The 24176-nt window shown below is 40.0% G+C and overlaps 2 protein-coding genes across 15 annotated transcripts in view; one reads left to right on the plus strand and one right to left on the minus strand.

The window, feature by feature from the left end:
- PDSS1 (decaprenyl diphosphate synthase subunit 1) overlaps window positions 1-7037 on the plus strand; it is a 37845-nt gene extending 30808 nt beyond the window's left edge. For all 4 annotated transcript variants that reach the window (XM_075922549.1, XM_006115269.4, XM_075922550.1 and 1 more), the window contains 2 exons: window positions 1117-1197; window positions 3584-7037. In XM_075922549.1, coding sequence (XP_075778664.1) covers window positions 1117-1197; window positions 3584-3724 — 222 coding nt within the window. In that variant the 3' untranslated portion in view covers window positions 3725-7037. The remainder of the gene's footprint in view (window positions 1-1116; window positions 1198-3583) is intronic.
- ABI1 (abl interactor 1) overlaps window positions 4003-24176 on the minus strand; it is a 142623-nt gene continuing 122449 nt past the window's right edge. For 3 of the 11 annotated variants that reach the window (XM_075922547.1, XM_006115270.4, XM_006115278.4), the window contains 6 exons: window positions 23800-23900; window positions 22642-22722; window positions 20629-20805; window positions 15965-16051; window positions 9293-9478; window positions 4003-5927 (listed from right to left, as the gene is read on the minus strand). In XM_075922547.1, coding sequence (XP_075778662.1) covers window positions 5752-5927; window positions 9293-9478; window positions 15965-16051; window positions 20629-20805; window positions 22642-22722; window positions 23800-23900 — 808 coding nt within the window. In that variant the 3' untranslated portion in view covers window positions 4003-5751. The remainder of the gene's footprint in view (window positions 5928-9292; window positions 9479-15964; window positions 16052-20628; window positions 20806-22641; window positions 22723-23799; window positions 23901-24176) is intronic. The other 8 variants (XM_006115271.4, XM_006115273.4, XM_006115280.4 and 5 more) reach the window with 5 other exon arrangements.

The raw sequence follows: 24176 nt of genomic DNA on the forward strand, positions 1-24176 counted from the left end.
TTAAAAGTTCAGCTGAATGTATATATTTAAGGACTTGACACCTCATTAATCCTAAACAGGGATGAATTGTGTGCTTTTCTGAGTAGTTGAGCCTAAAACTTCTGTATTGCAATTTTCTAGCCCCACCCAGAGTTAGCTTATTGGATCAGCTGCTGCTGTTTTATTGCATTATAGGCACATCAAGCATGTTGGAGCACAGTGGTTTACTTTTGTATTGAACTGCTAGCTAGACCCTACTGGGAGAGTCTTCCAAGTAGAGGAAGGACCCAAATCCAAACCTCCCCTTATTTTGCACATTTAATTTACCATGTTCAGGAATGGTGGCTGATTTGAATCCAACTATATAATTAAATATTTAGCACACTGGGAAGCCTGATGAACATCAAATGGAATGAGCTCTGTTATGTTTGAATTATTCTCTTACCTCTGCAATAAATAAGAGGACCTTCAGCTCACTCTACATGTCAGATTTACCAAGACTTCATGCCTTCTGCCCCCAAGATGGCCAAAGGGTTGTTTCTGCTCCTTAACTATTTTGAGTAGGTAGGGCAGACACGTTCTGCACAACATTGATCTCTACAGCATGTATATTTAAAACCTTTATAGAAACAAACTTGATGGCTGTGTCTAGGCTGCATCCCTTTTCCGTAAAAGGGATGCAAATTAGACATATCGCAATTGCAAATGAAGCAGGATTTAAATCTCCCCTGCTTCATTAGCATAAAAATGGCTGCCGCTTGTGTCCAGCTCAGAGCTTATTTTATTCCTCTTAAAATAAGGAATCTTTTGGAAAAGGCTTTATTTTCTGAAAGATCCACATCTAGACTGGCGCTTTTTCCGGCAAAACTCCGAGCCGGAAAAAAGCAGCAGCTATTTTTATGCTAATGAAGCAGGGGAGATTTAAATCCTGCTTCATTTGCATCCTTTTTATGGAAAAGGGATATATTCTAGATATAGCTGATATATATAGTATGTTGGGGGTAGGGAAGGAAGGAAGAATAACTTAAAGAAGCTCCAAACTAATGTCTTGTATTTTTATAACCTTTCATCACAATCTGCTACACTACCAAAACATTTCATGAACCGCCAATACTTAATTTCCTCCTTCATGCTTAGTTTCCAGAAATGAATGCTATGATCATGAGGAGATTCAGTTTGCCAGGTGATGTTGAACGTGCTCGGCAATATGTACTTCAGGTAAGACAAGTATGAAGTATAAATATTAATTGCCTATGGCTGCTTACAGCTGATTTGAGGAATCTAGAATTCATTGCATGAATAGAGCCCTGCCATATGTGGCTAATTATTTTTAAATAATTTAATACCTAATTCTAGGAGTAGTTCTAAACTACATACCCCAAGGAATGTATACACAGGTCTGGGAGGGAAGGGGGTGAATCAACTCATCTAAACAGTTACCCAATGTGATAAGCTACAGAAAAAGCAAAGTTAGTACAAACTAAAATTTCATACAAAATGAGAAAGTAAGCAATTTTCCCATGATAGCGTGCTGTGACACTTTATATTTGTCTGATTTTGTAAACAGTTTAAATCAGGTGAAACTTGGGGGTATGCAGGATAGATCAGAGGGTTACAAGAGTCTAGAAATGTTGAACCACTGAATAGGGTGTAACTAAAAGTATTGTTGCACAGATCTTCAAAATTTTCTGGCTCCTAGGATGAAAAATTGCTTGATAGCATAGCATTTCAGAAGAAACGCAAGTTACTGCATTAGATAGATGTAGTAGAATATAAGCAATATCTACATCAGAATTAGAAATTGACCTTATTGGATCCCATGCATTAAAACCTCAAGTTCCAGGTACTGAAGAGTACCTACATTTAAGAGATACAACACAATGGTATAGAGGCAGTCCCCGGGGTTACATACAAGATAGGGACTGTAGGTTTGTTCTTAAGTTGAATCTGTATGTAAGTTGGAACTGGCGTCCAGATTCAGACACTGCTGAAACTGACCGCCAGTTCTGACTTACATACAGAATCAACTTAAGAACCCCAGGCGTCCCCAAGTCAGCTGCTGCTGAAACTGATGAGCAGCTGATTCCAGGAAGCCCGGGGCAGAGCAACTCTGCCTGGGGCTTCCTGTAGTCAGCGCTGGTCAGTTTCAGCAGAAGCTGACTTGGGGACGCCTGGGGCAGAGCAGCTGGGGTGCTGCTGGGTTGCTCCAGTAGCGCCGCTCCTGGGTGCTACTGGAGCAACCCAGCAGCACCCCATCTGCTCTGCCCCAGGCGTCCTGATTCAGCCGCTGCTGAAACTGACCAGCAGCGGCTGAATCAGGACCTGGGGCAGAGCAGCTGGGGTGCTGCCGGGTTGCTCCAGTAGTGCCCAGAGCAGGCGCTGCAGGACCAATCGGCAGCGCCCCAGCTGCTCTGCCCCAGAGTCCAAAACAAAAGCCTGGTCTGCTGGAGGGGGGAGGGGGAGCACACTAGCTGCCCCCCCCCCCCCTCCCCAGCAGACCAGGGACACGGGGAGCAGAGCCTCTGAGTCCCCAGCAGACCACAGGCTCGTGGCCTGAAGCCGCAGCCGCGGGGGGGTCCCCAGAGCAAAGCCTCAGAGGCGCGGGGAACCGCCGCTGCTGCCGCTTCAATCTGGGTGCCTGTGGTCTGCTGGGGACCGTCCCCAGCAGACCACAGGCACCCAGATTGAAGCGGCAGTTCCCTGCTGGTCTCCAGCAGACCAGGGGCACCGGAGCAGCTTACCAACGGGGCTTTCTCGCCCCGACTTCCGGGGCGAGAAAGCCCCGTTCATAAGTGCGGATCCGACATAAGTCGGATCCGCGTAAGTCGGGGACTGTCTGTAATCAAAAGAAAGTTTGCACTGCTTATTAGTTTAAATCTGACCTTGCTAAAGAAAAGATTTTAGTTCAATGGTCTAAAATTAAGATTTTAGGGGTAGAGTATTGTGTAATGGGAATGTATGCATCTGAAGGAGAGTGAGTTAAGGGAACACTATTCTTCACTAAAATATTAAATATACTTTCAGAAAGCTAGAGATCAGTTCCATTGAGTATTAGTAGTTGTCCTAAAACATTCGAACCAGTGTGGATAAACTTACATTTGTTTTAATAAATGCTATTTACAATTTAAACTAAACTTGAAATTGACAGTTGAGTCCAATAAATGCTATTTACAATTTAAACTAAACTTGAAATTGACAGTTGAGTCCTAAACTCACAATTGCCATCTTAAAGTGAAAAATACATATTTTTCATTTAAGGTAGTTTATGAATGAGAAACAATTACTAATTTGTGCATTTGAATCCGTTTTCACAAATCATGAGTTAAATTAATCATCTCTATTAGAAATGAGTGATACTTTAATCTGTATGTTATTCCCACTTAAGCAATTATGTTTATGTATACTGATTAGCAAGTTATACAAATAAAATACATCTTCAGAAAAATTATTAAAGTTTAACTATATAAAAAATTAAAATCAAGCTTTCTTGCTTGCGGATTTAAATCTGATCTAGAGGGCATAAGACACTAACTCACTTCCAACAGCATTGCTTTGTTTTAGATGTATTAATAGAAAGTCTATATATTAATTTTTTTTTTTAAAGAGTGATGGTGTACAGCAAACAACCTACCTCGCCCAACGTTATTGTCATGAAGCATTGAAAGAGATAAGTAAACTGCGGCCATCCCCTGAAAGAGATGCCCTCATTCAGCTCACAGAAGTTGTACTCACCCGGGACAAGTGACATACTTTCTTCTCCTCATTCTGGCAGCTACTTACCAGACTGTGCCTACAAAACTACACTTCAAAACATTGTGGTTTGCTTCCAGTGCTGGTTACCAAAAATTATTTTTTTAAAAATATTTTCTGAAGTTAAAGTACTTTAAGTTTATGAAGATGTGAGGGAAGCCATATAACTATGAAACAAATCCATTAAATTGTACTAATTGTGTTTTAATAAGGGCGTTTGTTGTGAGAAGTATTGTTTGCACTTAATATTGATGTACCAGGCCACAATGAGAATAAATATGATCAGTTACATTTAATGTGTTTCAAATATCACTTCACACTTACAGTAATATTTAATATTAATGTTTACAGTAATATTTAATGTTAACTGTGAAAACAGTCTGGTAGCTTTCCAAACTTTGGATGTTAAACTTCAGAAGTACCCAAAATTTTATATAGGAGAATGGTTTATTATAAAAGACTGTACATAAACTTTAACAAGTTATATACAAATTAAGTGAAGACTTTCCAATTTATAAAGAAAATACAGGTAAATTATTGGTTGCTAATTTTTCAGAAAGTGAGATTAACAGTTAAAAAAGCAGAAAGCATTTGGAAGTTACAATGCCTTTTAGGAAGGTGAAGGAGTTTTGATGTTTCTAAATTTACACTAGAAAACAAATGATGCAGTGACCAATCAAGCTTCCAACCACCAGTTTTGTTGCACTTCTATAAAGAAGTGTATATTTAACACTTCATTAGGACAGCACCTTGAAGTCCAAAACAAAATCTTGCTACATACAATAGGTATACAGCATACTCCAGGTAAGCGAAGCACTAAAGTTTTGTATAAAATGAAGTAAATGTCCTGTTTTTGTCCCAAGTCCCATAATGCAGAGGAGCGACAAAGTGTATTTGTTATTCCCAATAATAAATAGGATGTTTGTCTGTTTCTCTACGACTGCTCTGACTGCCTAGTTGGTGTATTATCAGCTCTGAACATAGATTTTCTCCTGTTGATCTAGCATAGTTTGTATTTATCAATGTCAGTTGCAGCAAACAAACCAATTATTAAATTACAAGTTCAACACTCCTCTGAGAATCCTATTTCAAGTGCTTAATTTTAGCAGTACTTGAACCCTTACCCCAATCTTCTCTTTCAAAGTTAATTTGTGTAAAGTGGATAATGTTTAGGTTCTACATATGTTTGCCCACTAATGTCAATGTTAAATAAGGCTACAATACTTGTAATTAGTTTACTAGGTTGCTTGTGATAACGATCAAACTGACTTGCCTGGCAAAATAATTAGAAGTGCTGACAAAGTAATGGACAAGACCTTTGGTTCCACTTATATATTTATGAATGGAAAAGTTGTAATGCAAATGTACTCATTTAAAAAAACTTGGTACAAATTACACATACAGAAGACCACCCATTTTTGATTCACATGGACACCTTAGAGACTCAAGCAATTCATTGTAATCAACTTTAGTGAGTGCTCCAGGTAAAGATTACAACAAATTGGAAGCATCTTGGATTTTTAAAAAAGTATATTTCAATACATAAGTTTGTATGCATGCTTTAAACAATTATAATTCAAGAATGAGCAAGAGTCTTAACAAAAAGTAATATGACCAGCACTGACATCAAATTTTTCACCCAGATTTTTAATATGTTATTCTAACTTAGTTAGTTACCATGCTGCACTGAAAAAATGTAATGGCACAATCTGAATCATGGTTCATTAAATAGTATACCCTACTTCCCAAGAATATTTAGGCTGGTCATAAAATTAACAATGCATAAGTAAATAAGCATAACCATTAATAGACAGACGCTTGTTTTACAAGCTGCTATCAGGTAAGACAAGCTGCCTCCAGAGATTTATGCTTATGGACATGGACATTCTTCAATCATACCATTAAAACAGTATGGACAGAAAAGATGGGCACATTTTTAAAAGTTTAAGACAACTGTATTTACCTCTTGTAAATAATCATGGTATGATTGAATACAAGACCCAACTTGAAAAGCAAAGGATTTTAATCAGCATAGTGCATGATTGATTCAACATAATTCCCAGGGAACAGGCCAGTCACTCGATTGCAAACTCCTTCATACCACCCATCGTCATTCTTCTTTATCACATAAATGATTGCACCTTCCATAAATGATAGCTCATCATCCTTGTCCTTTGTGTAGTCATATATAGCAACAACTAGGAAGGAAGAGTCAGACAATTTAATTTGGCATGTACTGTTATCAGACACACAACATTTTGAAGTGCAGGTCTTGTTTTTTTAAAATGACTAAGGAGGACATCTCAGGTTTCAGTATTGGTCTCTGACCTATCTAAATGTGCTCAGTTTACAAATAAAGTTTTCCCTCCCCATCCTCTACCCCTCAATTCAACATGAAATCTGTAGAACCCAGATAGACTTTCCTCCTAGCACTACCAGTAGAGTAGTAGTATAGGCCCTCAATTAACGTTTTGGCTTGCATAACGTAATTGATTAGACTATAGAAAATGTTAGAGATGCATGAAAAGAAACACCACCATTCAATGAGGTGTAAAGAAAAAAAAACTGATAGCCTTGAAGGCACAACGCTGTCACAGCAGATAGAACTTGCCAATACACACATCTGTTAAGGTACTATTTGTATAGTTTAAGAAGGACCATACTGGATCAGACCAAATGTCCATCTAGCCTAGTATCCTGTCTGACAGTGACCAATGCCAGAAGACCCAGAGGGAGTGAACAGAACAGGGAATCTTCAAGCAATCCCTCTCTCATCACTCATTCCCAGCTTCTGACAGAGGCTAGGGACACCATTCCTACCCAGTCTCACTAATTAGTATTGATGGATCTAACTTTCATGATTTTATTTAGGTTTTTTTGAACTCTATTAAAGTCCTGTTCTTCACATCATCCTCTGGCAAGGAGTTCCACAGGTTGACTCTGTCCTGTGTGAAGACAAACTTCCTTTTGTTTTGAACCTGCTACCTATTAATTTCATTTGGTGACCCCTAGTTCTTATGTTATAGGAACAAGTAAATAATTTTTCCTTATTCACTTTCTGCATACTGGTCATGGTTTTATAGACCTTCCCAAATTCAAAATTAGCTATTCACTAAATGCTAGCCATGTTTACGTAGTGCAGTCATTAGTGAAAATCCTAAAGAAACCACATCCAAATAGAAGATATGCCTTTTAACAGCTTACATGTATCATAAGCAGCACATGGCAGTGCCATGGATCTAAAGGTTCCAACCTTGCAGATAACTAAATTACCAAATTACATGTGTAAAGCTTTTTTTTTTTTTTTTTTTTTTTAAGAAAGATATTTCAGCTCCAAAATCAATTAAGGTTGCAGACACTCAAGAATTAAGAAAATTCCAGAATTGGGGTTCCCTATACAGCCTTAAATCAGCTTTAACTTTACATTTTGCTAGTTTTTAAACACAGAACCACATACTATATTTTTATGGGACCTTCAGGGCACAAGCTAAACTGTGCTCTAGTAATAAATCAGGGTTGTTTAATGAAAGAGGCTGTTATCTGCAAGACTGTCTGATTCACTGCAAAAGTTGGAAGGTATGTAGCACTGAGGAAAGGAGGAAGGTCCTACATCAAAGAGGAAGGTCTGATGGTTAAAATGGTCAAATGCTGCTCTGGAGAATTATTCCTTCTATCACTGCTTCTGCCCCACTGCTTCTGTGTGATGTTAGGCAAGACACCTAAGCCAAAGCTTTGACAAGTGGCCACTGCATTCCTCACTTTTTGGGTGCTTAACACTTCCATGTTCTTAAAATCAGTGGACATTTGTCTTGTGCCTCAGTTCCCCATGAGTAAATTGGAGATACCTCCATCATCTCATATGGGTGCTAAAGCCAAAATTAACTATAAGAACTATGAGCACCAAAGCCCCCAATGAAAATTAACAATGCTTCAGGGTTTAAAGGATGTGCAGCAAATAATGCCTGGGTGCCCACAATGAATGATTAGCATAAAGATATGGAAATGCAGATTCAGTGACCATTATTCATCCTGTGCATTAGATGAGGCAGGAGTCAAGTGGAAAAGTGAGTGTGATTATGTAAATAAAGACAAGCCATAAGCACCAGTGGGCCAAATCAGTGTTACACATGCAGCTTTAATTCTGGTATTTCCAAAGTGTTGAGTGCTTGACTTTTGAACCTTAATGTTGGTTTTATGGATTCAAGATGGTCCATAGTGAGTAACTGCAGTAATACCAATCAATCAGTTTCATGTTCCTTAGTCATTTCCTAGATTATACATGTGGCAGATATCTGGCGAAGGGAGTGACAAAGCCTGGGTTGGGTACATTAGTAAAATGAACCTATGCTGGCATTATTCAGATGTCTATCAACTGGTGCTGAAAACAGTTTAACAACTAATTAAGATGCTTAACCACTACAGAAAAGGAAACAGACTCCAAACTCTAATCCAATGGTTCCCAAACTTTTCGGCATCACACTCCCTTTTTGATTGAGAAACCCTTACCCCACCCCCCAAAAAATAGCAGCAAAACCTGTTGAGCAAAACAAAAAAAGAAACTAACCGGGGCCAAAAAGCAGTCGTGGCCCCTTTAATTCCCAGGACCACTGTTAAAAAAAAAATGGTGCCGGTACTCCAGCGGAAAAGCAGAGCAGACATTGTCCTTTTAAAGCAGCCATTTTAAGTCTGCCCAGGATGCTCCATCCTCCCCCTGCCTCAGTCAGCCCGAGCTGTGTGTGTTCCAGTGGATGCCCGAGCCAGGAAAAACAGAAAATACCAGACATTTCACATGGTATTTTCTGAATTTTTTTACCAGATGGACCGGGCTCTTTCTTAGGGAGGAATTAATGGGGGGCTGGGTCACCTTGCACCCTCTCCCCCTGGAATTTCGTCACACAGCCCAGTTTGGGAATCTATGCTCTAATCAATCACTTATCACATTTTCATCCTCTATAGTGGCAGTCAAACCATTTTAAACACCAGATCACAGGGAACTTGTGGCTGGCACAAGTTGTCACAAATATTTTCTTAGCACAGACTGACCTTAGAGCTAGGAAATAGCTTGGTTTTTTTCTGTAAAATTAACATTACCAATCTTATGAGCTCCATAAGGAGTTCCATGTGCAAGCAAGATTCAAAATACTCTGGTAAATGCCTTAAACAAAATTACATTTTATTAAAAAGCTAACATAAGCCACCTTAGTTATCACACTTTTTAAGCAGAAAGAGAAAACATTGGGCTCCATTGGTCTTTCAATTAAGTTATTTCTGAATAGACTTCTGGCAGTGCTGACAGCCATAGCTGATCTGTTTAACAAACAAAATGAATGAAATCCAATTTACTGCTATTTCTTATAATGCATTACTTATCCACTTCAGAGTATCCATATAACGTGGCATCAAGGACTGCATGTGTTATAACTGCTCAGTGGCTGTGTCCAGTGTAATGAGCCTTTCTTAAGTTTGGACTGAGCAGGGAGATTTTGGATTCTTTTCGTCCAACCCTGCAAGTAACTTGCCGTTACATATTGCCACCATGTGAATGAACTGATTCATCTCTTACCTTTCTCAATATAGTTTTTAGGTGCCCAAGCAGGGTCTCCATCTGCATACGGATCACTGTACTGCACTACTGCAGCTTCCTCATCCTCATAATCCACAGGAGGGGGAGGGGGAGGAGGAGGAGAATCATCAAACATCGGCATCTCATCTGGAGGTGGTGGAGGGGGAGGAGTTGGACTATCAGCAACTAAAAAAATGTTTGGAGATTTGCATTAGAAACAGGAATGTAAACCTAAGGTTGTGCATTGTAGAGAAAGACACAGCATGCACTACAAAACCATGCACTGCTTAGAAACAGAGGCTTTACGTGTTAAAGCTACAAAACACAACTATGTTATTAGTGGTCAAATCTATGTATAAATGCTACTAGAGTCAAAGCACATGCTCCAAGGGCATAAGCTGATTGCCAGTGGATAGAAAGTGAGTTTGCCCCCATCTCCATATAGACAAGTGACTAGATGCAATATACACATGTGCAAGAGGATGGCAGAGACATCCTCAGAACCAGGAGGGAATTGGGCATCATGATGAATCATTGGTTTGACATGGTTTTGCAAATCCTGTGTTACTCCATTTTGTACATACTTCATTTCTGCTATTCTGAGTACTGATTTATCTGCATCCATCTTAATTTGAAAGTCTTTTTACAAAATGTGGTATAGGACAAGAAGGGAGGGAAGTTATTAGTATTTCAGATAAGAGAAAGTACGAAAAAGACAATAATACATGTTCAAAGGAAAAGCTTGGTACAGACTCTTAATTTACAGGATAATCTATGAGCACACGTCTTAGATTCAATTAGTGAATTAATGCAATCTGAAGATAGGCAGCAACTGCTCTCAAGGGAAATGCATAAGGAATTAAATGCATAATTCAAAATATCAAATCTCCACAGAGATTCCTATATGGGCACAATTGCTAGTGTCTTTAGGATACGAAGAAAGGAAAAAAATGGAACAAGTCATTGGACAAACATGCCTCAAATATTCAGAATGGAAAAATATCAGTCACAAAAAATGTACAGCCCAATCTGCCTACTCTTCTACACCCTCCTTGAGAACCTGTGATATGCAAGCCACACAGTTTTTACTCCAAGCCTCTGATAGCCACACCGCAATTCTAACATTGGCCTGCAAATTCTCATCCAGTCAGCAAATCAGACTCCTAGAACTGGATGACCTCTCAAAATCCCTTCAAGTCCAATCCCCTGAACTCACGGCAGGACCAAACACCATCTAGACCACAGCTACTCAACTTTCGAAGCCCCGGGGGCCACAATGATACTGACAGCACATGCCGAGGGCCGCAACTTACATGTTGGGACAGGCAGGGGACAGGTCCAGCTGGGCCAGTTAACTGGTTACTGGGTAAGCAGGCCAGTAAGCCTACTGCTTACCAGGTAACCAGCTACTGCTTACCAGGTAACCAGCTAAACTCTTACATCCCTACTTCAAACAATAATTATGAAGCATGCCGTGTCTAACTTCGGTGCCACTTTCAGTGAATAGATAGATAGTCATCATGAACACTAGACTGATTATACCGAACTAGTCACTGAGCCATCTCATTTACTAGTGTAAAAGAAGCAAATAGCTTCTTTCACACTGACAGGCATGTATACAAAGATTAAGGCAAGACAATTCTGATATTAATAAAATGCAATCTTTACGTGATTTCCCTCATATGGCAGCCCTTTTAAAGACCAATGACTGTCCAGGAATTTAACTACTAAAATTCATATCAACAGAAGACCATTATATTGGCTACTTTTTTGTTTTGGCTCCCACCTGCGGGCTGCGTGTTAAGCTCTGAGTAAACTCAGACCACAAACAAACAGGCCGTGGGCTGTATGCGACCCACGGGCCACCTGTAGAGTAGCCCTAATCTAGACCATGGGTTCCCAAACTGGGGGGGCATGAGGCGACCCCCCCCCAAGTTTTGCTTTTTGTTTTTCGACCCAGGTCAGTTTCTTCCTCTCCCCCCCCCCCCCCCAACAAGTCTTGCTGTACCGGGGGGGGGGGGAGGGGAGGGGGAAGATGTGAGGGTTTCTCAAATCAAAAAGGGGGCGTGATGCTGAAAAGTTTGGGAACCACTGATCTAAACCATCCCTGATAGATGTCTGTTCAACTTGCTCTTTAGTTTCTCCAATAACAGAAGATTCCACAACCTCCCTACATAATTTATTTCAATGCTTAATCACCCCAACAAGTTTTTCCTAATGTTTAACCTAAAACTTCCTTGCTGCAATTTTAACCCATTGTTTCTTGTTCTACCCTCAAACAAATATCTTTTCTTCCTCCTCTTGGCAATAGACATCCCTCAACTGGGTCAAACACCTCACTTCATCCCCTCTGCCTTCCCACTACAAAGCAAAACATTTCAGTAACACCTGCTCATTCACTCCCTGTGACTGATCATCCTGCCATCCAGGTCAGAGGCCAAAGATCTGTCCGTATCTAATCAAATCTACATATACCATCCCCACCATGGAGGGGTTTGGCAGCTATTTTACAATGCACAACCAGCTACACATCAGTTTTGGATAAAACAGAAAAGTGCTGAATCGAGATAAAGACAGAGAGGGAGGTGGATTCGTCAGCCTTTTGCTCTGAGCCTTGACTAAGTGTCTCAGTACCTGAACTGTGCCCTGTCTGGCAGAAGCTCCCTCATCCCAACCAGATTTCCTTCTAGTTCCTGTGAACAAGCTGCAGCCAAGCAGCTGAGGGACAGATCTCTGTCATGAGCACTGGGGGCCAGATGGAAATGCCCCATGGGCCAGATTCAGCCTATCTTCCATATATATATAGCATCCCTCCTACAGAAATAATTTAATTTAAATAACTGGTGTACCAGAAACTGAGCAGAACACTAGACTCAGCACCAAAAAAAAAAGTGCAATGGGCTTGTTTTGAAATTTCACCTTTTATCACCACTAGCTGCATCGTGTCCCATTGCACTGTTCTGGGGGCACTGAATCAGTACTAACACAGAAGGGAGAGTGCCACCAATAGAATCACCACCATTCCTTGGCTGTTTCCAGCTGCGATACCATCCCAGTCTAATCTTGCTTAACCTAGGACAGAGCTGGTGAAATCACAGCTCCAGGTCTGCTGAGGGGGCAAAGAGGACAACTGCTCCAGGACCCAACCATTCAAAAGTCTCTAGGCCCTTAAAATCACTGCCAGAGCGTGTCACAGTGCCCGGGCTGTGCACTCTGGATGACACGGAGGAAATGGGGGGAACAGTCCAGGTGGTGCTGAGAGCCAGCTGCCCCAACCCACCCCTTCCACCTGAGGTCCCGCCCCTTCTGGGAGCAAAGAACTGCCCCTCAATCAGGTGCAGGTGCTCAGTCTCACCAGGCCAAACTCCAGGTTATCATCACCCAATCATATGGTTTTACAGCCCTACATTTATAGTGTAGTATAATACATGAATGATAACAAGCAAATAAAGGACAACATGGTGTTCATGAAGTTTTAGATATCTGTGTGACACGGCCAGAAATTAAGAATTTTTTTTTAAAAAGACCTCAGTCCTCACCTCCAAGCCATTAGTGGTTCTTCTCCCATACACACCTCCACTTATACTATTCTCATGAATTGGACTATTTCTAAAATCTTTGGCAACTAAACATTTTATTCCATGAAAATACTGTCTTGTAGGTATCCTTGTCTGTCCAGTGAAATATGACTTGCTAGTGGGTATAGTTTAATGACCCAATCCACTTGACATAGAAATATGCATAAATAAATATAGGAATTGGATCAGTTTCATACAGTATCTTGGCCATGCAATTCTCAAATGTATTTCCAATTCAAATTCAACGTTGTCCCACAATTTCTCTGAACATTTTGGATTTTGTTGTATTTAATCAGGTTCATCAAGTCTTATCCTTTTCCAACCAGCAAAAATGCCTTATTTATTAACTGTGAAACTATGCTAATTCAACAGTAAGTTTGCTTATTTAAAAAGAACAAAGTGCCAGAAAATGAAAAGTGCAAGTGACAACAGATACACCAATTTGGCAACAGTGTACAAGTCTGTTTTAAATGCATCTCCTGAAACAAATTCAGCTTTACATTTCCTGGGAGAAATGGGAACAGAAAGTAAGAACATAACGTAAGAACATAAGAATGGCCATACTGGGTCAGACCAAAGGTACATCCAGCCCAGTATCACATCTGCCGACAGCGGCCAATACCAGAGGAGGTGGACGGAAGACAATGATCAAGTAATTTGACTCCTGCCATCCTTCTCCAGCCTTTGACAAACAGAGGCCGGGGCACCATTCCTTACCCCCTGGCTTAGAGCCTTTTATGGACCTAACCTCCATGAATTTATCTAGCTCTTTTTTAAACTCTGTTATAATCCTAGCCTCCTCTGGCAAAGAGTTCCACAGGTTGACAGGCTGTGTGAAGAACTTTCTTTTATTAGTTTTAAAACTGCTACCCATTAATTTCATTTGGTGTCCTCTAGTTCTTATATTGTGGGAACAAGTAAATAACTTTTCTTTATTCACCCTTCCCACACCACTCATGATTTTATATACCTCAATCATATCCCCCCTCAGCCTCTTCTTTTCTAAACTGAAAAGTCCCAGTCTTTTTTGCCTCTCCTCATATGGGACCCATTCCAAACCCCTAATCATTTTAGTTGCTCTTTTCTGAACCTTTTCTAATGCCAAAATTTATTTTGAGGTGAGGAGACCACATCTGTACACAATATTCAAGATGTAGGCGTACTATAGTTTTATACAGAGGCAGTAAGATATTCTGGGTCTTATTTTCTATCCCTTTTTAATAATTCCTAGCATCCTATTTGCTTTTTTGACTGCCGCTGCATGCTACCTATGCATTACTAAATAGAATTAACCCAGCTCTTGGAAACTTAACCTTTACATTTCCTCATTAACTTCAAACTAGGCAATTGTAAAGTGGCATTAACATTGTTCTGTTTCATTTATTTTAAAAAAAAAGTAAAATGGGAGAGGAGGAAGGGAAAAAGTTGCCTGTTCTCTGAATTAACATTTAAATGGTTTCAAATCCAGATTTCCAAATATAAAACCTCTCTTTGGTGTGTACAAGGTAAGGGCATCGTGATTTCCTGAACCTACTGCTGCTGCTATTGTTTAGCTGGAGACAAGGGTGTAGATTGTTATAATCCAGTCTTGTTAAAAAAAAAAAAAAAAGCAGCAGCACAGCTACTTCTATTGTGTCCGCTATATCTGTGTAGCAGCGGTATTAGGAAGTCTGAACGAAATCCTCTTCTATGAAGATACCCACAGTCAGAGCACAGGGCGCAGGAAAAAGCCAAGTAGGTCTTGTGGAATTTCTTTCAGGGGGTCAGAGGTAGCAACTTTCCAAGTCCTTGGGAGCCAGAAGGAAGATAACCCCTCATGCCATGGAAGACCAGCCTATCCATGCTACTCTGTGGTTTTCACGCCATGCTGTTAATGATATTTGTTGGGGAATACATACGTGAAAACACAGCAGCTGGACAAAACTCAGAAACCCAGTTTTGTAAAATACATCTCAGCACCCCTGCTTACAACTCTATTTTCCACTCTGAATGCTCAGTACCCAGTTTTCAAATGCAATTAACTTTTTAAAAAATTGATTTTGATGGAGTAAGCTTCGGAAAGGTGACCTTTCCCGGGCCAAGTTTCCAACTTCAGTCATTTGTGCAGTAGGCCTCTTCAAAAGTGAGCACAGATTCTTTCCCTTTGGTTATACACACACATGGGTTTTGTTTATGTTTTGAGTGGAAATGGATTCACCTTCAGAAGGCCTATTAGCATGGAAAATTTCAGTCCAAACGATTAATTTTTCAGGCTTAGAAAGATTTTGAAATGCAAAACTTGTGCCAAGCAGTCTAATTTACTTTATACAAGATTCATAATAGTGTGCTTCTCACGGTCACTTCTGGGATCCTTGCCTTGGCCCGGATTCTGAAAAGTGCATAATATCCCCAAGGTGAAAGCGAAACCTTAACAGCTCAAGTGTTCTTATGAGCATTCAGTGCCCTGAAGGTTCCACCAAGAGATGCTGAGTAGCCATTGTTATAGGATTTTGCAGCCCTGTTACATCTCTCAGAATCAGACCCTTTGTTACTCATTATTCCTCTATTTTCCTGAAGATGTTCAGGTACTAAGTGTTTTCACTTGTAGAAAACAGGAAGAAAAGGAAAGAGTTGAAGCAAACATCAAGCTCCTTCTATTTGCTTTAGATAGTAAAGCTGCACATTTCTTTTTGTCTAACTACATGACTTTTCTAAAAGAGCTACAATTTATGAGCTAACAATGACAGGTGCATATTCTAACAGACTGCATAATTCTTTCTAATACAAGCTAAGTAATCATCACTTCTGTGATAGGATGCAACACTAAATTAATTTAATGAATATATATTTTTACATCCACACTGAGCAGATGCCACATTTCACATTTTTATTTCTATCAAATTTGCAGCTTGAACCTTAAATGGGTCAGTAATAATCATGCACATGTTATAACATACTGAAGAGCGTGCCCTTCAGCTCCAATAGCATAGTGGCACTAGAATGCAAGATGGTATTAGCTTCTGAAAAGGAAACAAAATAGAGTCTGACTTGCCAGCCATGCATGCTAGAAGAAAACAGGCTCTACTCTTTGACAGCTCAGCTTGTCCAAACTTACTGTTTTCCTGCACCCTGGCCACGAAGCCTGTGAGAGGTATCTGTGGAGTCAACTGAGGCATAGGGGGAGGGGGTGGAGCAATAGAAACTGGTAGCAACACAGACCATATTGGGGAAGTCAAACAGATAAAGGAAAAAAGGAAACAAACAAAAGCAGCTGTCAGTAACGAGGACCACAAAACAAAATATGCAAAGAACAAGAACACACAGAAGAACCTTCTTCAAGTTTGTTTTCCCAAAAGCAAAACTAAAGCTGAATTCGTGTTTAGCCAATCAATGATTCAAGAAAGAAAAACATTTATCTAAGAGGCAAAGTCCACTCTGAATGCTCATCATTCAGAGAACGAAGGATTTCACTCATTTAAGACACATTCTTTGTATTACAATAACACCTAGAAATTGCACAAAACAGAACCAACTTCCTTACTCTCAATGTGGTTAAAAAAAATTCAGTAACAAAAACAAAAAGGATTACTCCAAAATTCTGAGATTATCTTCAAAAAGAAATATTAATGAATGATACAAAGTTTCAGAATAGAATGATCTTCTCTGTTACATAATAGCAGACGTATATGGTGAACATTTAAAATGTTGAGGCAAAGCAAAGATATTTGTTTAGAGGAGCTGACAGTCTCGCAACTCCAGCTACTATAAATTATTTCATACTAAAACACCAATAATTATTCTCTCTCAGAGATGACAGTCACTTAAGTGACTCGCTATATACTATGCTACTGGGGGGTTTATTTGTAATTGGCTTTCAAGAAAGACTGGGTCTCCCATGGGCTGAACACAATAGCTTGTAGATTAGTTTTCAGCAACATGCACTTTTTCCAATTTTTAAAAGCCTTCTATAAAAAAAGATGGGCCACCAAGAAGTCTAGAGGCTGGTATGGGTTCCAGTGGTACCATTGGCCTTTCCATGCATATACAGAACTGTTATCCAATTAGTGGAAATGTACAAGAGCACTTCCTCGGATTTGTGTTTGGTGGAGCCATTCATTTTATCGAGCAAACGGTTTGATGTGTATGTACAATCAGCACCCATTAAAGGAACAGGACTGAGACTAGAAACAGAAGTACTCTCTTTATAAAACATGTATGCAATAGCAGTTAGTAGCCATACAACCTCCCCTGCATTGACTGACTAAAGGATCTTAAGCGCTTGCTGCAAAGGGACAGAGTACGTAGCTCAACTACTAGCATTTAAGCCTTGAACTCCACTGAGACTGGAAAAAAAAACTTCTCTCTCCTGGTGCAACATCTCCCCAAGAGGATAAAAACAGACCAACTCATTTAATGAATTAAGCTTTTTTTTTTAAGTTTTAAAACATCTACATTTAACCCAGATGAAAACAATGCGAGATGTGAATTCAGCAGAGTAATTTGATTGGAATTGTAAAATTGAAAGAGGTTCTCTTCTTCTGAGCAAGCAATAGTTTAAAACAAAGGCGTAGTGAACATTGTTTGCTACATAAGGGCAGCATCTAGCTCATTCCAAAAACCAACTACTTCCCCCCATATCATTTATCAATGTACAAGAAAAAAAAAACAGATTTGTTTACAAAACTGAAGTAAATATTTTCAGGAAAAAAAAGGTACTGTAAACATGAGTGGAACCTATGTGAAACAGGAAAAAAAATGTGTTGTCAAGACAACGATGTTAAAATCACCAATTTTGGAAGTGGATGGAAATATTTTCAAGTGAAAAATATGCCCCCATTATTTAAAAAACCTAAATTTAATTTATGATGAAGCACTGTATACCACTCAGATTAAGGGATTACATCTGCATTTGAACAAAGAAATTGCACTATCTACATTTTCAATAATAAAATCAGACACCTTTTGAGGCAATTCAGCCATTTTCTAAATGAAATCTAGTTTTATCATCTGAACACCATTCCTGAAAATGAACCAAGTTTTTTTTTTTTGTTGTAACGAATTATATTTGCAGCGAAGAGTATGGAGAAAAAGAAGGGGAGTGCGAGTGTGTTGGGAGGGGAGAGGAACTTGAGGGAATGAAAGAGGGTAAAAATTAAATTAATGTTTTTGCCATCCCAGGAGCTGAAAATTAACTCTAGATCAATGGGGGAAAGTTCTTAATGTAAATGTTTTTCGCATATATAAATGCAAGAGCAGCACCCAGGCATTCCCCAGTTCTCCTGGATCTGCAGAGCAGAAATGTGGCAGAGACACAGTGCTGTGGTGAAAGCTGCAGTTAGCATATTGAAAGGCATGTATCTTTGAAAATATGTGAAACAAGGAGAAGAGCATTATTAATCCATATTGGGGCAGTGAGAGTGGGGATGGCCATCATTTAGTTGCAAGGAGGGGCAAAGGGAACACTGATTTCCTCCTCAAGTTTCAGGCTCCACCTGGAGTGAAGGAAAGGAGGCAGCAGAGAGGCATAGACCAAAGCTACTCAAGTGCAACGGTGCTCAGCAGTCAGCACTTCCCTCCTCACCCACCTGGGCAGGGAAGAGATCCTGATTTCAACCCCCTGCTACTAGGGGCTGCCTTGTCGGGCAGGTAGCATGCAGCTCTCTGGAACTGGCTCATCTCTTCTGCAGCCTGCTTTATCCAGCTCCACCCCAGCTCTCAGTGCAGAGCAAGAGGAAGCCAGCTGGACAGGCTGGGGAAGGGGATGAACTTGCTGCAACATCAAATCACCACCAACCTGTCCAGCCACCACCTTGAGCTCAAGTAAGGGGGAGGATGGGAGAGAGAGACCTAGGAATTTGGGGGAAAGGGCTGTTTGGGATGAATGGGAGGGAGAGCTGTCAGTGGACATTAAGAAGGGAGAACAAGGAGTGTGACAGTGAACTTCTACAGCAGGGGGCCCTGGGATGGCAAAGTGTAGTGTGAGCATCTGTGCCCTTGCTTGGTTGACTAAAGGACTCCATTAGATGTGTGGGGCAGGTGGATGGTAGCTGTACCTCCATAGGGTTTTCTGCTTCACTCTACGCCAGTCTTTTCATAACTCCCATCTCATTAAACATAATAGGGGATTTAGTAATGACTATGCTCATACATTAAACCATTTTAAAAATAGTGTGACCATTTATTTCTGTCTCCTAATTAGTTCATGTTTTATGCTACTGCAGTTACAGTGGAGATGTGAAAACCCTAAAGGAAACTCAAGTACTAGAGAAATCCCTTAATGCTGTGGTTATTTATTAGATGAAATAAGAGAGGGAAAGCAGGTAATATTAATGCTCTGCAAGAAACATGATTTCCGGCCATTTTATCCTATGATCTCAGTATCAGACATTTAACAATAATGGTAGCCAATAGTTTTTTCTTCCCATCTTTTAAATGCTTAATAAAACAGGAACATTCTTAATGTTGTATTTGAAATATTAATGATTCCGTTTTAAACAATAGCTCTCTACAGTCAATGCTCCAAGATTTTACCAGATTATTCTACCTTCAGAAGAATTTACATTTTTGGACTGTGTGCACAAAAGCTCTCCCAGCACAACTGAAACACTAACTAACATTTGCTTATAATAAATAGGTACACCTACTGCATAGATGGGCAATAATTTTTGAGGGGGGTGGGTGGGCACTCCAAGATTTTGGAAAGTGGTTGAAGGCCTCATTCTTCCATGATATTAATGGAGGAGATGTGGGGTCTGGAATGGAAGTTGGGTGCAGAAGGATCTTGGGGTAAGGGACTGGGATGCAGAAGGGGGACTGGAGTCTGAGAGGGAGTTGGGAGGAAGCAGGCAGTTGTGACCTAGGCAGGAGACTGGAGTGCAGGGGTTTGGGATGTGACCTACAGTAGGAGGGGATTGTGATCTGGAACAGGAGATTGGGGTTCCAGATCTGGGAGGGGGTATAGGTGTAAGACGGGGACAAAGGGTTTGGGTATGTTGAGTGGGGGGAGCAGAGTTGAAGCAGGAAAAGGCTGGGGTGCCAGAAGCAGGCTGTGGCCAAGAGACTTCCTCATCAGCTGCCAAACTAGCCTGCCTGCCTGCAGAGCTTAAAATGTTTCCCAGACAACCTGCCTGCTTGCCTGGCCATGTGCTTCATGAATAACTGAGCCCAGAAAGAGGGCATGATTCTTCTATTGGCTGGTTTCTGCCAGAAACCGGCCAATGGGAATATGCTGGGGACATGGCATCTTCTAAAACTTCCCTCCTACCCTTCAGTTTCAAAACAGAAACGGAGCCCTGCAGCCACTTTTCTGCACGGCACACAGGACTGCGGGGCAAGCTGGGGAGCCTGCCTGAGGCTCCTTGCTGCCACTGTGGGCTGGATCCAGCCTACGGGTCATATTTTGTCCAGGCCAGGCCTAGTGGGTTACCCATTAACATTAACTGCTTGACACCGTCTAGGAATGTAATGTTTTGTTTTATAATTCAAAGGAGGCAAAATGCTCTCGCTCTCTCAAGTATAGGGAGAAAAGCCAAACAGTATTTGGATTCTGATTGCTACCCATCAGACAAATCATGTTTCAAAATCATTCAGCTCAAAACACTCCATGACTGATGCATAACAGCAAAGCGCAGAGGCTTACTTGAGTTTTGAGAATAGAGAGGCCCGCCATTAACATGAGGTTGAGCAGAAAACGTGCTACCCATCAGACAAATCATGTTTCAAAATCATTCAGCTCAAAACACTATGACTGATGCATAACAGCAAAGCGCAGAGGCTTACTTGAGTTTTGAGAATAGAGAGGCCCGCCATTAACATGAGGTTGAGCAGAAAACGGGGCAGTCACAGAGGGATTCCGTCTGTATCCACCAGAAGATGCTGAAGAAGTGGTAGAGTTGTGTCGTGAAATTTGCCTGGTCATTGTACCATACTGGGAACCAGGAACTGAACCAGGAGCAGCTGAAAAAGCAGTAGCCAAAAGGAACCAACAAGACGACTTAAGCCAAGTATTACTTAGGACAGAATAGAAAAAACAGAAAGAAGCCTCAGAATACAGTGAATGCTTGAAACCAACACTCTTGTATCTTGAAGTCAGCAGCAAGATATTAACAAAACAAAAAAGAAACATCTTGTTATGCCAGTCTTGCATATTAGCCATGAAAGATATGTTAAGTAACAATGTAACAAGATACATCATATACATTTTCTGAAGCGTTGTAGACATTTTAACCACTTATGCAGACTGTTGAATCTGCTTCTTCCCTAAATTTAAAGTGAATTTTTGTACTTGCACTACCTGTTATTAAACAAAAAGAAAGGAACACTTTGAAAAGGTTATGTATCTTCTTAAAACAAACACTTTTGCATTCTGAAACAAATGTAATCAATTTAGCCAAACCAAAAAAAACCCCAGAACAACAAAACCATTACTGTATAGATTAAGTAGTAAAGGGAAAGGACACCACCACCACCAGAACAGTTTGTTTTAAGTTGGGTGCTCAAGCAAGCATAAAAACAGATACAATTCTAGGACACTTTCCACGTTTTAATTTCTTCTGTTTCCAACTGTGTTTCCATATAAGGAACTTGCATTAACAAACTAGAATAGTCAGCACAAGATGTGTCTGCATTCTTCTGTGAGATCAGCACCAATTCCTACCCGCTTTATATCTGGTGTGCACCACTCAATATTGCACATGAATAATGAATACATGTTCCATCTTTTTCATGTTGGCTATTTCATTTTTTGTGTCACACAAGTCAGAGAATGTCACACTGTTGAAGTGCATCTTGTGTTGCTTGAACTCTTTGTCAATGTACAAGTTCTTTTCAGATTCCAAATGTAGCAAAAGTATTGTAGTAAAATATTACTACATGCATATCTACGTAAACACGCACTATTCTGAAGTTGCAGACTAAATGCTATTCAAAGTCACTTTCACTTAACATTTCAGACAAGAGAAAGCGTACGAGAATTATGGGTCAAAGCCTCTAAAGTTATTTTTGTGGTAAGGCAATGACAGCTGTCTTTGGTTGGGATGGTGAACTAAACGTTCTCTGAGGCAATGCTCTCAAAAACCCTCTCTAACAGCAATGCATGACATTCATCGTGCAGTTTGAGAAGACAAACTGGTCATTAATAATGACTTCAAAGCTTGTGAATCCAAGATATCTGAAAATGCCAAAAAAGCAATGCAAACTGATTTCCTTTACCATCCCAACCAAATCTATCAGGAATTAAGTCACTTCATATCTTCTCATTGGCACGTGCAGGAGAATTCCTCAAATCTCCCAGGATTAGGTCTCCTTGAAGGATCACATAATTGTAACCACACTGAGCCAGACATTTCTGCTTTTCCTTTTACATTTTCTCCTCACAATCAGTCCTCAAGATAAATGCACCATCTCCACTCCACCCACTACTGTTTTCAAGTGACAGTGTTCTTTATTGGTGAACTTCTTTAGATTTCCTCCTCCCGACCGCCAAACACAAGAACACATGAACAAGAACTACACCCCTGCTGAATTCACACTGTTAATTGGATCTTAGCTTTAGTGGGAATATTAGGATTCAAAGCAACTAAAAGTTTTTCCATATTTTACATGTTTATCTTCAGAGGCTTTCACCACAGGAAATTAGTTGAGATTAGATTTGTTAAAAAAAGAACACTGATGATTATATTAAATGACATACACCCACTACAAAAGGCAAATGGCTCCTATAAATCCATTAGGAGGGGCTTATTATTGATTATGCCAACTAACTGCAATCACGCCAGTGCTGACAAGTCTCACCTATTGTAATGCCCATCAGGAGAGGTGGTGGCAGCGGTGGTGCTGGTGGGACTCCAGGAGGAGGAGGAACAGAAATTTGTGCTAATAAAATAGTTCATATTGCCAGTTAGGCTATGAGCAAGAGGAGCTACATTTTAAAGACAACAGGATCTTAGAAAATGTCCAGTTCAAGAAAATATTCAACATTAATAAATGGATATGCACTCAGGCCCCAATTCTACAAGAGCATATCTTTTTACTGCATGGTACACTTATCCACTTGACTGGGGTGCTTTGTAAAAGTAAGATCCATGCAGTCCAAGGACACAGAGTGGGCCTTAAAACTTGGTAAGAAGTGAATATTTATAAACAAAAGGAACAAGTTTCTTTCACTAAAAAAAAAGTTGATGTGAATACCACTACTCTACTGTATAAGACTAATTTGGATGGTCAATATTTTATCCAAAATATCGTACTGTTCCTAAATGACACAGATTTACTAAGCCAGCAATCGCATCTTCCTCCGCGGTCTTGCTTCTTGACTATAACAGACAAGTACCACAAAGAGTTCTCCAACTCAAATGGTAGAGACATATGCCTTTCATATTGTGTGATAAGCTTTAAACAATCTTCACATTACAATTCAGTTTGGTTTTAATCATGCGGGTGGATGTTGGTCAATTTCACTAGTGATGGTGTTTGATCATTTCTAGGGTATTCCCCATCTTCTTAAGGGGTTTAATAAAAGGAAGAATTTCATTTTTAATTTACAACTGTAAAGGGTATAATCAGACTATTTCAGAAGACAATTCTTATGCAGGTTGTTCTCTTCTCAGGACATCTAGAAATGTCTATTGTCAATACACATTTGAAAGCACAGATTCTACTTGCTCCTCATATCTTAAAAAGGAAAAATCATGTTACAATGCAATGAATAAAAATGAATAAAAAAACAGCTAACAATTTTTTGGGGGGAGCAATTCTCTTCCAACCACTTCAAAAGGGAAGGTATGAGAAGGTCAATACTCCCTTGACATTTATGGGACACAGATGCCACAAAACAGGATTCTGCGTATTTCACAGTTTCAAAACCATTACACCTACAAAGGAGTTCCTTTGAAAAAATGTCTGAATGAGCCACACTGCAGTATTAGGCAACATAAAAAGAATTTCAAATACCTGGCCCAACAGTTGGTGGTGATGGTGTAGGCACGGCAATGGGAATGCCAATACTGCTGCTTCCACTATTCTCTCGACTGCCACTTCCTCCACTACTGCCACTAAAGGAGAGGAGGGGAAGGAGGAAAAGACATATCAGCACTGTTTTCCATAGTGACCAGGTAAATTAACTCAGTTGAATACATTTGGTGTAAAACAAATAATAAAATAAAAATACCTGTAGATTGACTGTTCACAAAACCCCTATTACTTATCACCCTCAGATCAATTTATCAGAATATATTAAACTCTAGTGGATACAGATATCATTAGTTAATCTGTTAGCCACTTTGTTTATACCCATGGCTTTGAATTACTGATATCTAAAAATGTAAGCA

The sequence above is a fragment of the Pelodiscus sinensis genome, chromosome 2, assembly GCF_049634645.1.
Source record: "Pelodiscus sinensis isolate JC-2024 chromosome 2, ASM4963464v1, whole genome shotgun sequence".
Lineage (NCBI taxonomy): Eukaryota > Metazoa > Chordata > Testudines > Trionychidae > Pelodiscus > Pelodiscus sinensis.